Source organism: Manacus candei, unplaced genomic scaffold (genome assembly GCF_025592945.1).
Source record: "Manacus candei isolate 608988 ecotype Guabito, Panama unplaced genomic scaffold, ASM2559294v1 h1tg000028l, whole genome shotgun sequence".
NCBI classification, from domain to species: Eukaryota; Metazoa; Chordata; class Aves; order Passeriformes; family Pipridae; genus Manacus; species Manacus candei.
This window is the reverse complement of record NW_026138076.1, coordinates 6,391,594-6,407,042: the sequence shown is the minus strand read 5'-3', so window position 1 is coordinate 6,407,042 and position 15,449 is coordinate 6,391,594. Positions and strand designations below refer to the sequence as shown.

Here is a 15,449-nt window from a genome sequence, read left to right as displayed (position 1 = left end):
CTTTAAAAATGTTGCAAAACAGTACTCTTGACAAGAATGGGGGGAGGGTTCAGTATGCATTTAGAAATAGTATCTTGTTTGTAAATCTTTTATTGATACATAAAATTGTCATATGAAGAAAAAAGTCTAGAAATAGGAACTTAATATATTAACAATTTTTGTCAATCGAGTTTTATACATAAGAAATCAGATTATTCTATATGTAGTTTTTTCTTGATATATCTGGCAAAGCCCCTTTGTATTTGGAGTTCTTTATATGCAAATCAAATACCCAGTCTCTTCCCCAAAGGGAATATTGTATATTTTTTTTCCTTAAATAGAAAAAACCTATAACTAACATGATTATATTTATGTGACTTAATATGAAGTTGTAATAGCCTGAATATCTTATTTTTTGTTTTAGAATTTAGCTTGGGTTAAATCTTACAACATCTGCTTTGAGTTGGAAGATTGCAATGAAATTTTTATTCAGCTTTTTAGGACTCTTTTTTCAGTTATCAAGTAAGTTGAATTACTTCCATTATTTTAAATGGTCAAAATGTCATCAATTTTGGGGGTAGACTGAATCCTATCATAGTCTACAGATAAATATGTCTGAACAGAACAAGTCTTTATTTGTCCAAACAAAGAGATACAAGGAAAGCAAATGAGTGTGAATTACTGACGGTATGGAGGGGTGTACATCTGAAAGTAGATGTGTTTTAAAATTTGTTATCCATGTTATAACTATACTTCATTCTGATTCATTTATCTACATTTTTACTTTTGTGGCTGTGATTGTCTTTTTTATTTTGATTCACTTAAAGCAGAGCTAGGTTGTTCTAGGTTTTTTAACCTTCCTGTAAGAGAAGAAAGGCACATAAAATGGTTTTGAGGTTTGAGATGTGGAGAATGTAAGGGAAGGCAAGCTGGACAGTGTTAGACATTGTTTCTTGACCGTACTGTTAATATTTGTCAGGGTCTGAAAATTTAGTGTTGATAATATTCTTTATGATCTTAGTAATAGCCACAACCAGAAGGTACAAATGCATATGCTGGATTTGATGAGTTCTATCATCATGGAAGGCGATGGAGTAACTCAGGAGCTGCTGGACTCGATTTTGATTAACCTCATTCCTGCACACAAGGTCTGCAAAATAAAATATTATAGTAGTATACCATTATAACAACATTAATTTTTATTGCCTTTTGCATGTTGTTTATCTCTTCACACACTTAAGCTATCAGAACTGTTTTATTTTCCCCCGGTCTTGGAAAAGTTGATTGAAAATTTCCTTTGGGAATTATTTGGTGCTGTTCATTAACTGTGTCTAGATTATTCGTTATCAAGAGATTGTGCCTACTTGCTGCCTCAGGATCTCTGTACTGAAATAGTGTTTTCAAGTAAATGCAATAGGAAAACATTATATCTTAAGGATAGTGTGTTGTCGGTTGTTTTGCTTTTTGGGTTTGGTGCAGGGTTTATGATTGACAAGATATGAAATATTTTTTAATTAAAAAAAAGGAAAAAGAAATACTTCCCCAAGGCTTCTGTGGTGTCTTGCTGCTCCCCTCAGCTTGCCAGTCAGACTTCCCTCCACCTCCCTAGCTGTGCTTCCCACCCCTTCCATGGGCTTTACCTGCTTAACTCACTTATAAGGGACCAAGTGACAAACACACGCGTACACACGTCTCCTTCCTAGAGGAATCTTATATGAGCTCCTCCTCAAAGAGTAGGTCACTGGACCTGCAGCTGAGCTTTTGAAGTACCTTTATTGTAATGCCAAAATAAATTTGAAAGGAGAATGAACACAACTCCATTAGCTGTGAAATAAGGGAAAATGAGTGCAGGCTGGTGTTGCCTTGCATCGACCAAGAAAATTTCCTTGCTAAAACACTTGTTCTTCTTAATGAAAATTGTATGGAGTACAGGAAGTTTCACTTATTAGTTAGAGTAAATGAACTGTGCTCTGATTACCAAGCGTGTTTTTCTGTTTGTTCATTTATTAATTTAAAATAATGACAAAATTAAGGCAGCTCCATCTATGATTACATAATTAAAGTTAAATTAGCAGATAAAAGTTAAGTTAGCAGGAATTATTCATTTAGTTACTTAAAGAGGGAGAATTCATGGGAATGCATTACACAGGAGTGTCTCAGCTGTGGCCATTGTCATTTACCTGTGAAATTCTATTGACTGAGACGAGTTTGCATTCCTTCTGTCATGACCATGAGACAGAAATACCGTTCTGTCAAGTCATTGACAGCAATGAGATAATGTCTTATTAAAGCTGCTAACAGAGAGACCTCTTATAATAATAAAGTCCTTTCGAAAATACACTGCACTTTGTAAGTTGTTTCTAATCAATTATAGGCAGTTGATATCAGGAATGGAATAGAGGAATGGTGCTGTGTGTGTCAGGTGCTGGGTGATGCTGTTGGCAGTGGTGGGCATTGCTCTGACAATACAAAGACCTGGTAAACCTTGTACAAGAGAACAGTGTGTCGTGACTGCTTGGTTTAGGCAAAGTAAAAGTAAATATGATCCTTCAGCATTAACATTGTTAGCTTAATCATATAGTTCTGCCTAATGAAGGAAATGCATAAGCAAGGCTCTGATAAAGGGGGAGGTAAACTTGGTGTAAATATTGGGTTTTACTGTACATTCACTGCCTCTTAGAGGACTGGTGCCAGTCCTTACCAACTCTTGGTCTTGACTGAGCAAATAATATCCTGTAGTCAGTGCTCAGTATTGTACTTTGGTCAGTATTTTGGTCCGTTTTAATTTGTTTGTTTCCTGTAACAGCAGAACTTAAACTGTTTTACCATGGTAATTTAAAAAAAAAAACTAACCAGAAGGTTCTTCTGTCTGATCTGCCTAGCAGAGTTTGACTGTGGTAATTATGTTCTCCTTTCATGAACAGATCTCCTAGGAAATTCTGTGATTATATTGTTTGTCCTTAGGTATGTAAGTCAGAAGCCCCATAGTTTGAAAAACTTATTTTCTTGTAGAATACATACAATAGCAATACTTTTAGGTCTGTGCAAAGCAGTCAAATACCAGTCATTCTCTGCTATGACATAATAAAACTAACAGTGTGGCAAGAAATAGTGGAAGTTTGTCTTTGTAAAGAAGCTGAAATAATGTGTTTTGGATAATGTGGTCTGTTCCTTTTATTTTTTTTTTAATTAGACATGAAGTAACATCTACCTCAGCATCTAAATTATATTCATTTGTACATCCATTATCAATAAAGTGATGATGGTGTACATTATTCTCTGTGTGTGCTATTGTGATTCTCCTCTAGTGAATCCAGATTTTCAATAGCAGTATCATAAGTCACATTTTGCTCAGGTTACTTATGGCATCAGACTGTAGTCCCTTTTATTAACTTTAAAAGCAGTACTATTTAGTGAATATTTTTCTTCACATTCTTACTATCAAAGTTATTCCTTAAAAACATATTCGTGTCTTCATATATTTTATGCGCTTAAAATCAGTAACTTTTTCTGCATCCTCTACAGCAGGGCTAGTCCAGTCCTTCAGGGTTTGATTTCCCTAACAGATTAATTTTTTTTTATAATTTTTAATAGTTGTTTATTTCATCAGTAGATATATTACTTTTCTAGGCTGTTTTGTTGTTTGGTTCTTTGGTACTGTGACGGGTTTTCTGTGTGTATGTATTTGGGTTGCTGGTTTGTTTGTGTGGAAATCTTTGAAATCTTTGTGTTGAAAATCCAAAGAAAGTATGTTTTCTGTATGAGGTTGGCATACCTGCCAAAAAGATTTTCATCGTGGTCTGGTTTGGAAAGAAAGTGTTGGGATTATTATTTATTTATTTATTTGTTTATTTAAAATTTGAGATGAGTTGATACATATATGTCTGTCTTCTGTAACGAGACATCGGTTTAGTGCTTTGGTGACTGAGGACATACTTATTTGAGCCTTTGGCCATTTGTTTCTCTTTACTATCAGTTGAGGAACTGTCTTTCAGTTTGTCATCTCATTAGTTAAAAGTACATGAGCGAGTCGTTGTCAATGTGGACTTGCCAAATACTGTCTTCCCAAGAATCAGTCATCCCTAGGCTTTTCCTGCATTTTTTCTGCAGTGATTTGTAATTTTCAGGGCAATCAGCTAATCCTCCTTTCTGTTTTTGCCTCCTCCAAGCATCATTAATCCCTAGATGATATGAGATACTGCATATTGGATTTGTGCAGACTTGGACAGTCAGATTTTTCAGATGTGCAGTTACATTCCTTATCTTGCTGAAGAGTAATGAAAACAATGTTCAGATTTGTCATGTTGCAATCAAATGTTTACTTGGAAAGTTTGCAGCTAACTCTGCCCAAGTGTAAGTGCTTTCTGTGGGCTCACTGTGGGCTGTCCCAGAGCATATGGTACAGACCATGGAGCAATCAGTGCACAGTTTTACCCTCTAGACAAGACTGAACTTTGCTGCAGGGTGTACCTCTTATGGGTATGTGAGGGAGAAACAAAACTACATTTAAATATTAAGTTCGAGTTGTTCATTTTTCAGTTGCAAAGTTTGGTGCACATTAATTTTCAAAGTATGGTAATGTTTCTTCAAAATTTTTAATGCTGTTGCATGTGAAAACTTTTTATAGCTATGAATGCAATGCTAAAGGTGACAGCTGATAAAGTCTTAATGTGCAGGAAGTGATGGTTTTGGGTTAGATTTCTTAAGTGTGTGGAAAACTAGTTTTACGATTTCTCTGTGTATGTTGTTGTGGAATTAATGTAACTTAATTTGTATAGCTTTGAAAACAAATAGATTGGTGGTGAAACAAAGCTTTCTAAAGTCATGGGTTTTTAAGGTTGGGAGGGAAAAGTAAAGTCATCTGAAATAGTTTGTCTCTATAAAATTTTATTATGTTTTCTTTATTTCAGAACCTTAATAAACAAGCATTTGATCTTGCAAAAGTCCTGTTGAAAAGGACCGTCCAGACCATTGAACCTTGTATTGCCAATGTACGTAAATTAGTTAATCCACGTTACCTACAAGTAGCAAGTGTTCTTGTTACTGTCTTGATTTATTGCAAATTTGGTGGGATTCTTTCCCTTGTAAATATTGTTAATAAAAGCCACATTTTGTAATGCAGCTACAAGAATACCATTTTCCAAATAGGGTATTGTTAACGTGGTTGTTAAGTATGTGGGATGTATCAAATAAGTGAAGAGGAAATTAATTTTTGCCCATCTCAGTCTAAAGTTAAACCTAAATTAAGGCTGTGAAAATAGATGACCACCAAAACTCCTGTTACAACAAAAGGAATTGCTAGTACTTTGTATGTCCAGTAACCAGACAGCCAAATTTCATACCAAGCTTTAGGATGAAGCATTTCAAACTGCCAACTCTTTGCTAGAGTTTTTTTTTTTCCCCTTCTAAACTTGCTGTAGTCATAAAGACTGAAAGAACTATGTTTTTCACTTCTACTGTAATTCTTCTTGTTGAATGTCAGAGTTGTGCATTCTGCCTGTTAGTACAGCTACTACAGTCTGTGGGGAATGTGGTCTGATCCATTCTGTTGCCTTTCCTTGGTGCCAAAGCCAATAGAATTCGTAAAAGTCAGAGTAGTTTAAAAAGGAAATCAGACAAATTCATAAAAGATTAATCAGTAAGTATTTAAAAGTGAGACCAGGAGTCTCACTAACAAGTACCACTTTCCAATTACCCTCCTTCTTTAAGCTTTTTAATTAGTCATAGCTGGAAACAGGATAGTACACAGGGTAATGTTTGAGTTGATTTAATACTATTCTTCTTACTTTCTTTTTCAAGTGTGTAATAGCTTTGTAACATTTGCACTGCTCAAATAATATTAACCCACAGAATCTAATAGAAAGTATATAAAGTATATTAAAATTTAACAAATCCAAAAAGTTCATATTTTAGCCTACTTTCAGTTTCTTTCTGTTAGATCACTAACAACCTTCATACATTACTATCAAATATCACAAAACATAACATAAAGCCATCTGGCGTTCTTTAAAAAGGATTTGAGGTGAAGAAGCTTCATTTTCAGTATTTGATGATCTTCAATTGGATTGGTTTTAAATTACAAGAAAATTAAAAATAAGATACTAATTTTTTTTCTAAATGTCTACTGGATGAATATGCATTTTAAATTAATTCTTTTATTACCTATTTATTTTACTTGGGAGATGGTTATTGATATTTTTAAATTATCAAATTATCATGAATTAAACTGTCTTGACTGAAGTATTAGAACTGAACTGAGAAGGATGTTTGTAATTTGCCTGAGCCTAAATTGTTAAGGGTGAAATGCTTTGATTTAATGAAGACATTGTGCATTGAGTATCTTCCATTACTATAAAAATATTAATGACACTATGTTAAAATAACTTTAAAAAATAGTTATTGCTTTAATGAGGGACAATCTGCCAAATAATAATGTTTGTATTCTAGTTTTTTAATCAGGTTCTGGTACTGGGGAAGTCTTCAGTAAGTGACTTATCAGAACATGTGTTTGACTTGATACAAGAGCTTTTTGCCATAGATCCTCACTTACTGCTGTCTGTCATGCCACAGCTTGAATTCAAGCTGAAGGTAGGTTACAATGTAGCTTTTGACAAGCAGTAAAATTTCTGGGGATATTAAGAGTGCAGAGATGCAGATTTAATAAGTGTTCTGCTGGAGGGATAAAAAGTTTATATTTATTGCTTTACTTGAAAGATAAATGTAATATTGAAGAAAGGATACTGGCAATTTATATATATTTATACATACATATATAATTATATGCTTTTTTTTTGCTTGAAACATATTATGCACACAAAATATATACTCATTATAATGATAATAGAGTCTAATGCAAAAGTTCTATGTACTCAATCTTTCAAATTCACCTGAAATTTATGAAGTAATTAGGCTGTAGTTGGCTTATGTTGTGGAATGCCAATCTGTCAGCTTCAGTATTGATTTGCAGAACTTTGTTTTATGAAATTTTTTAGTAATAGCGGAATTATTTCCTAATATTTTCTGAGATTTGTCATAATCGGCTAGTAAGTCAGCTGACTTCTTTTGAATCCTTGAAAATAGTTAATTTATCCTGATTTGGAAATTTGTGGGACTTTTAATTATAAAGCTGTTTGTCTTTCATAAAATTGTAAGTGAATGAGAGAAGTAATTTTGTATGTGTGCATGTATGTGTAGGCTATGGTAGCAACAAACAAAAGTAACCAAGAAATAGGTGTTTGATGAAATGACATATCTCTTATTATTGCAGATCTGTTTATAACATCTTAATTGGTGTCTTTTCCACGCACATGGAAACATTCTTAAAGAATGTTTTACAACAAAAATGTCATGAATTGTTGAAATTACCAAAGATATGTTATTCAGACTACTGTGTATGGGTTTTTATTCCCAAAAGAGAAGGAATTTTCAAAGCACAGCCACATATTCAGTGTCTGTAATATGTTAACTTAATAGGTATTTGTATATTTTCACTCATATTAATCTAGTATTCTAATTAGAGAGATTGAGGATTATCAGAAATTACTTCAAGCTCAGTTTTTAATCTAACTGTTACAAGAACAGAAAGAAAAGGAAGCCAGAAACTATTATTAAAATATTATGGATAATGATCTACAGTTTCTTTTTCATGTTTTGATTTTTAGAGCAATGATGGAGAAGAGCGTTTGGCTGTTGTTCGACTGTTGGCTAAACTCTTTGGCTCCAAAGATTCTGATCTGGCCACGCAAAATCGACCTCTTTGGCAGTGCTTTCTTGGGCGGTGAGAGAAACGGGATAGAATTCTAAATTTCTATTCTTTTTGTTCTGAATTTTCTTTTAGTATTGCATTTGTCATTGGTTTTTTTTAGAGGATATAACTGTTTGTATTTGAACAAGTTATTTTGTTAAATCTTGAAAACAGAGAATTGCACACAGTTACATTTTGGAATGAAGAAGCCTGAAGAACTGCTGCTATTTTGCTGTCAGCTACAAGCATATAGGTTAGATAGACAGTACATTACACACACGGCAGAATTACACAATAGCTATGCCAGCATTGTCTGAAATTTCATACTGTTCAGCTGTATCTGCAACTGTATCTCTTTTGTTTGGCATTTACCTTTTTGAGTGAAGAGAGACTTCCTTTTCCGTAAATATAGAAGTTTATAATTTTTAAAAAAGTGAATGCTTTCAAATGGTACATATTACATGACAGTTTACATTTTTATAATTTTACCTGTGTGTGTATATATGCACACACAATATTGACTGTGTATCGAGAATTGTGTTCAAAAGTCAGTGGACAAAAATCTGTTAGTTCAACGTTGCCTCCACATACAGCATATTCATGCTTTAACTTTAGTCCTGAATTAATTTCACAAGAAATAACAAAAATTTCTATTATGGAGGAACATTTGTATTATGGAGATAAATTCAGAACCTTTATATTCTATTATTTTGTCACATAGAAGTATTCTAATAGTTAACAGAACATACTATCAACGCATGTTACTACATAGAGAATAATCATGATTTGAAAGGCTAATTAAAAATTAACATTCATCATCTTCTATCCCTCTAGGTTCAATGATATCCATGTCCCTGTGAGATTAGAGAGTGTGAAATTCGCCAGTCATTGTTTAATGAACCATCCAGACTTAGCAAAAGACCTCACTGGTGAGATGCTCATGCAGGGGTTTAGAATAATTTACGAAATGAGCAAGGAAGTGTATAATTATTTTTGTACATAAAAGCGTGGTTCTAAAATGTATCAAGTCTGATGCTTGATGCTGGATTGAAGAGCTAACACTGAGTAATTGATTTCTGCTGAAGACAAGTGCTAGTTATAGTAAGAGAGGAGAGTGTGACTTTATATGGACTTTATGTGTGTGTGTTTAAGAAGCTATCCATTGCAGAATGAATTTTAAAGTAATTTGAAGTTCTAAAGAAACTTTTGGCAAGTCAAAGCAAATATTGATGCAACATCTTGACTTATTTTCAAGAACAGTCACTGTGTTCCCCAGTACTCTCCCACTGAGTTCAGAAAATGCTGTTTTGCTGATCTAAACAATGAAGTGTCTTCCTTCACTACAGCATTATTTTAAGTATGAGCAGATTTTCAGGCTTCACTGAAAAACTGTTCTTTTTTTGATGCAAGCTATCCTACAGCAATTGTTGGTATTTTTCATTTATTATTTAACTTTAGCTCTTTGGGAATGAGAGTTTCTTCTCATCTTATTTCTTCTCATTCCCTCCCCCCCCTTCATTTTCAATATATTCTAATCAGCTTTTTTTTCACTTTCATTTGCTTGTTGCAAATGAGGTTATCATAAAAGCTATTCACTTTTGTATTCTTTTGATATTTACAGTTATCTAATTGTTTTATATTTAACATAGAAAACATTGGAACAGATACTTCCTGTGGGTAGCTATAAATTTAATAGATTACATGGTTGTGATACGTGACTGACATATAATTGTTTTAATGTTATTAATAAATCAGAATATGTCACACCTCCATAAATAAGCCAAGCTTTTCATTGTTTCTGATCGTAACAGAATATTTGAAGGTTAGATCACATGACCCAGAAGAAGCCATTCGACATGATGTTATTGTTACAATTATTACTGCAGGCAAGAGAGATCTTTCTTTAGTCAATGACCAGCTCCTTGGCTTTGTAAGGGAAAGAACGCTAGACAAACGGGTAAGTGTTAATGTTGTATTTTCAGAAATTCTCTGCTTCTAGTATACCTTGGTAAAAGTAAAACCAAAAAACCAAAGCCACAGAATCAGAGATGAATTGACTATTAAGAAGAATGCTGCTGGGGAAAAATAATTTTGCAAGAAGATCTTATTGTTGTGATTTCATAATATGGTGGCATCAATCAACACAGTTATCAATCAAATAGGGTCATTGACTTGTGAGAAAGACAATCATATTGTAAGAATAAGAATTGTCATGCATGTTAAGGCCAAAGGGACCTATAACTCTTTATAATTCTCACAGTGGTCAGTTTTGGCTTCCAGCAATTTGTGATTTAATGATTTCTTAAATCTGCTTGATAACGTACATCACAGCTTTCAATGGAACTTCATTCCATCTATTAATCGAGTTCTTTCTTGAACTTACTTGTACTTCATAATCACACAAATTCACGTTTAATGCACATTTGGAAAAAATAACTTCACTTGTTTGTTTTTAACCTTGCCTGATAATTTCACTGGATATCTCATAGTTCTTGCATTATGTAAAATAATGGATATTCTTTGACCCACTTATGATTAATAAATATGTATAGCATATCTTTTCCAGTTATTTGCCCTCCAGTTTAAAGAATCACCTGATTAACTTCCACACAAATTATTATTGCATTCTTCAGATCATTCTTGTCTGGATGTTCTATATCCTGTTGTAACTAAGGTGACCAGACTTGGCAATGGCATTCACGATGTGCACCATGTTGTGTACAGATTTTGTGATAACTCTTTTTCCTGGTTGTGAAACATTTGGTCTCTTACGCTGTTTCTGAGCACTGAGCTGACAGTTTTGACTACAGTGTCTTTCTTGAATAATTTTAGATGATATATTGCCTAATACTGTACATGCAGAGTTAATGCTGGTGGGAAAACTTGGCCTTAACCTGAAGTTCTTCCGTTTCACGTTGTAACAATTCAGTTGTGTGACATATTTCTGCAATTCTTCATTAAAATGTTAGATCTGACTACCTCAGTAAATTTTATACCCTCAGTTCAGTTCATTTTCTAATTTTTCTTTATGTTTAGTATTAGAGATTTCTTTCTGACTTCTTCTGTATGTTCCCTTTGTTCCCTTCATTGTAAAAATCAGTCATTTATTTCCACCTATTGTCCCCTATGTTTACTTAAAAATTAATTCACAACAGGATTTTTATTTTAAGATCCTGTGGTGTGAGACTTTATTGGAAGTTTTTTTAGGATCCTAATGCATTCTACTGATGTGCTTTTGGGTCTGCTAAAAGTTATTTTTTCTTAGACAAAACTTCCCATTCTGTAAAGTGCAATGACTCATTTCCATAACTCATTTTTCAGTCGTGTCAGCTCTTTGTTGTTGTTACTGTTTTGTTTCAACCTGTTTGCCCATTCAAAATAAGATGTTCTTATGAGTGGTACATTGTTCCTCTTGGAACCCTTCGGATTCTTTCACATTTGCTGTCTTCAATCTGTTCATTGATAGATAGCAATAAGAGAATAATTAGCATTTGCTATATCATTTCTGAATTCCTGTAAAAGTCATGGATGGGATGCCACCTGGTCTTAAAGATTTTGTTACTACTCATTTTATTAATTTTTTTTAAATGTCTCCTAATGACAGTTTAAGAAACCTCTTCAGACCTCTCTCCTGGAATAAATCTTGTTTGTCTTTCAGTCCTACAAAAAGGGTCTGTCTGGAAGTCTTCCTGCTTCTAGAGGCTTTGGTGAAGATGTTATTCAGTATGCTTTTCATAATTTGGTTTTGAAACTTTTGCCCATACTTAATCAAGGATTTACTTTCAACTTGACAGAGTTTATGCTCTTTCCTGTTTACACTTTTTCAGATGTGGCTCCATGGTCTTTGGGGGGTTATGTTTAATAGCAGACTTCTCTGAGCTGTGTAGCCACATTGATTCCTTTTTTTTTTGTCCCTATTGTTCATTTGTGATAGGGGTTATCCTTTCTATAACCTCTGTCATTCTAGCTGGTTACTTTACTTCTTTTTTTTGTTTATTCCCCTTTTTAAATGGGAATGTTACTGTAATGGATTTTGAGAAAAGAGTATTTTTTTTGCACAGAGAAATACTGATTTTGAGTATGTTCACTATTATAAAGCCACTCTTCAATTAGTTGTACCTGCAGCTTGACTTTGCATGTTTCTCAGTAGTGATTAAGATCACCTTCCTTCTTTTTCAGCCACTAAACAAACATGTCCAAAAAGTCGTTTATGAGATACAAAAGCTTTTAGTGTAACCACCACTTCCCACTGGGACTTCCATCTAGTGAGAATGGGATGATTGTTAATGTGTCTTCTACATAGTGTCTCTGTTCTCCTATACCAGGTTACCATCAGTAAGAGGCTGTCAGTTGTGCAGCTATGGTACTAATTTCCACAGAGCTAGGGCTTTTCAGTTCACAGAGCTTTAAATCCGGTGTACTGGTACTTAATGTTCCTAATATGTTTGGCAAAGTCATTTCACACCGGTCATAGGTTTGATGATACGTTGCATTTCAAGGTTAGGTGCTTTTTTAGGCAGTCCTCAGTGAAGAATAACTTCATCTGTACATGATGTTTCTCTTATAAAAATCTCTGGAGAGAGCTTTAATGAAAATATAACCTGAGGAGAGATTAAAATTGAGCACTAACTAGAAATGACTACAGAAAACACTTAGCATTTGAAATAGACCTTAACAATATAACATGTCTTTGTAAATATTGACCTTTCCTTATTAACCCCTTGTTAAGTACTCTGCTTTCATTTTAGGCTTGAATTTGCCAGAATCATTTCTTGCAATCCTTTTTTGTTGTCTTCTGACAATAGTTTTACCATTCTTCCTGTGTCATACAGGGTATTTGATGAAGCTATCAATTGCATTGGAAGGGTACATCTGAATGCAGAAAAATATTAATACTTTTCTGAAAATGTTCCTCCTTCGGACCTTTATTTTTTTTAAATACACTTTAGATCACAATGGGTTTGAACAGATTCCTGCAGAGAAGTTAAACAGCAACATCTGTTTATAGCTAAAATTGGGTGGTTTTGTGAAAACTAAGTATTAGACTGTATACTGGCAAAGTCGGTACTGTCTTGACCTGTTACTTGTTTTAACATTTAAATATACCAGCCATGTCCGGGGGGACATCAGGCAAAGCGTCACCAGCTGGTCAAGGGAGGGCATTGTTCTGCTCTGCCCTGTGGCAGCCTCACCTTGATATTGTGTGCAGTTTTGGGCACCACAATATAAGAAAAGTATTCAGCTATTAGAGAGTGTCCAAAGGAGGGCAATGAAGATGGCGAAGAGCCTTGAGGGGAAGCCGTATGAGGAGCATCTGAAGTCACTGGGTCTGTTCAGCCTGGAAAAGAGGAAGGAGACTGAGGGGAGACCTCATTGCAGTTACAACTCCCTTGTGAGGGGAAGAGGAGGGGCAGGCACTGATCTCTTCTCTATGGTGACCAGTGACAGGACCCAAGGGAATGGCCTGAAGTTGTGTCAGGGGAGGTTTAGGTTGGATATAAGAAAAAGGTTCTTCCCCCAGAGAGTGATTGGGCACTGGAACAGGCTCCCCACGAAAGTGGTCACAGCACCAAGCCTGACAGAGTTCAAGAAGTGTTTGGGCAATACCCTCAGGCACATGGTGTGACTCTTGGGGATGATCCTGTGCAGGGCTAAGAGTTGGACTTGATGATCGTTGTGGGTCTCTTCCAACTCAGCATATTGTATGGTTCTGTGAAAATACAAGTTTATTTTTTCCATCTTTTTGGCACAGCTTACTCCAACAGTTAGTGGTGTCTAAGGCTCTTATGGTGACATAAGCCATATTTTCTTCATTGCCCTTCGTGAAAGGGAAGTCACTCGGTAAAACTGTGAAGAAATTAAATGTACAGTATCTCAGTGTTACTGAGACAGGCCCTTATTTTAATAAGATTGAGGAAGTTACGCATAGTATGAATAACAGTATCTACGTTTATGCTTCATAGGGTGAAATGATCTGAGCGTTGTTAGTCCTTGGAGTTCAAGGCCAAAAGTGGTACCTAGTGTGTTCTGAAAGAAATGGTCTCTTGGTTTGAATGAATTTCATGCATTTCTTTTAAATGGTGTGGGAAAACAAGTTTCTTCTGAGGCTTTCTTTGTAAATCATTCAGTGTGAGACACTATTCTGTCTAAATTAGTCCTCAGTCTGTTTTGGTATGATTCCCTTCACAAGTCAGCATCAGAGAGCTTAGGGATCTTGTCTGTTAAATTGTTTAATAATGGGATATTTCCTATTTATTTGAGGGGATAAAGTAGTGACCACCAAAGCAAGGATGATGAGAACCCACAAACTCCTCCTGTGGCCGTTGTACTTTTTTTTTTTTTTCCCACCCTTCCTCTGAATTCCTGGAGTTTTAGAGCAATTGCTTTGAGACTTCAGCAAAATGGGCCTCTCCCACTGTCCTGGAAAGTGGCCTAAGAGTTTAAGCCATATCAGGTTTAGATAGGCCTAAGTTCTAGATCACCCATGTCTAGACAAAGGTGCTATAAGACAGTGTGAAGCAATGGGGAGAAAGAAGTCTACCACCTCAGACTGGTGCCTGTCTGAATAGATAAGCCTTCCAAATCCTGGCTCAGGAAGACACTTATTCAGGCATAAACGTTAAGCTGTACTTAACTTTTTTATGCTGCCTAGCCCCCAGATTTTCTTTGCTCAGCACAGAGGAGTAGTGGATTCCTCTGTACTGACAATACTGAATCTGCATAGTACAGGGAACAAACCCATTATGGAGGCTTTGCAATGTCTCATTTAGGGGCTCTAATCTGCCCTCTTTAGCTTTTGAAGTGGCTAAATATAGGAGACCAGAAAGTGACTGTTCTGTCTTTCATACTTCTATATCTTTACTGTATTTTGTGTATGTTTAATATTTATTTACCAAAATCACTTTCCCTCCTCCTTTTCATTTCTTCCCCCTCAAGTGGCGAGTAAGAAAAGAAGCTATGATGGGTCTTGCCCAGCTATACAAGAAGTATTGTCTTCATGCCGAGGCTGGAAAAGATGCTGCAGAGAAAGTGAGCTGGATAAAGGATAAACTTTTGCACATATATTATCAAAATAGCATTGATGACAAGTGAGTCAACCTAAGCCTTCCTACTTTTAAGTGTATAGTGATAAGAAATATTCTAAAAATGTGCTTATCCTATAAAAGCTGTTATGTTCTGTATGTGTGGGTTTATGTATGATGTATTTAATTAATGATCATTAACATATGTACTTGCATTATCTGTTCATGGATTCATTTTATTTACTGATGGAACTAGATCTGTGACAGTAGTAGATTTTTATTAACTAACTACTGCGTAGAAAAAAATTGTCAAATTTGGTGTTTACTCTGTCCAGTTGTTGTTTGCCTTACTGCTTTCCAGAGGCCAGCATGTTAAAATCCATGATCTGTGAGTGTCTTGCATGTACACACCAGAGTACATGCACAGACCTCTCCTTTTGGTATGCTGTGTAGAAAATGGACCTTTAGATAGAACAAAAGCTGAAGAAATATCGGGGTGCTTCCACTCTTAGCTTGTCTTCCTTGTTTTGTCATCAGTCCCTTTAACTTCTGAAGTACCATTTTGGTGTTGGAAAAGGTATTTTGCCCAAGGTTTCGGAAGATAGTTTTCAACTCTCACTATTAATTGTGTGTCATGAGGAGAGCCACACAGTGAGATCGCATGAAGGTAGAATTTCAACCTAGATTTTTAATGTGGCAGTCTG

At 35.1% G+C, this 15,449-nt stretch overlaps 1 protein-coding gene across 6 annotated transcripts in view; it reads left to right on the top strand.

Annotated features, from left to right (window-relative positions):
- Window positions 1-15,449, top strand: part of PDS5A (PDS5 cohesin associated factor A) — an 86,654-nt gene that overhangs the window by 33,779 nt on the left and 37,426 nt on the right. For all 6 annotated transcript variants that reach the window (XR_007904894.1, XR_007904893.1, XR_007904892.1 and 3 more), the window contains exons 5-12: window positions 404-501; window positions 1,001-1,127; window positions 4,890-4,970; window positions 6,427-6,567; window positions 7,641-7,756; window positions 8,558-8,652; window positions 9,535-9,680; window positions 14,660-14,811. Coding sequence is in view for 3 of the 6 variants with exons in the window: in XM_051789915.1 (XP_051645875.1) it covers window positions 404-501; window positions 1,001-1,127; window positions 4,890-4,970; window positions 6,427-6,567; window positions 7,641-7,756; window positions 8,558-8,652; window positions 9,535-9,680; window positions 14,660-14,811 (956 nt within the window). In the remaining 3 variants the exon portion in view is untranslated. The remainder of the gene's footprint in view (window positions 1-403; window positions 502-1,000; window positions 1,128-4,889; window positions 4,971-6,426; window positions 6,568-7,640; window positions 7,757-8,557; window positions 8,653-9,534; window positions 9,681-14,659; window positions 14,812-15,449) is intronic.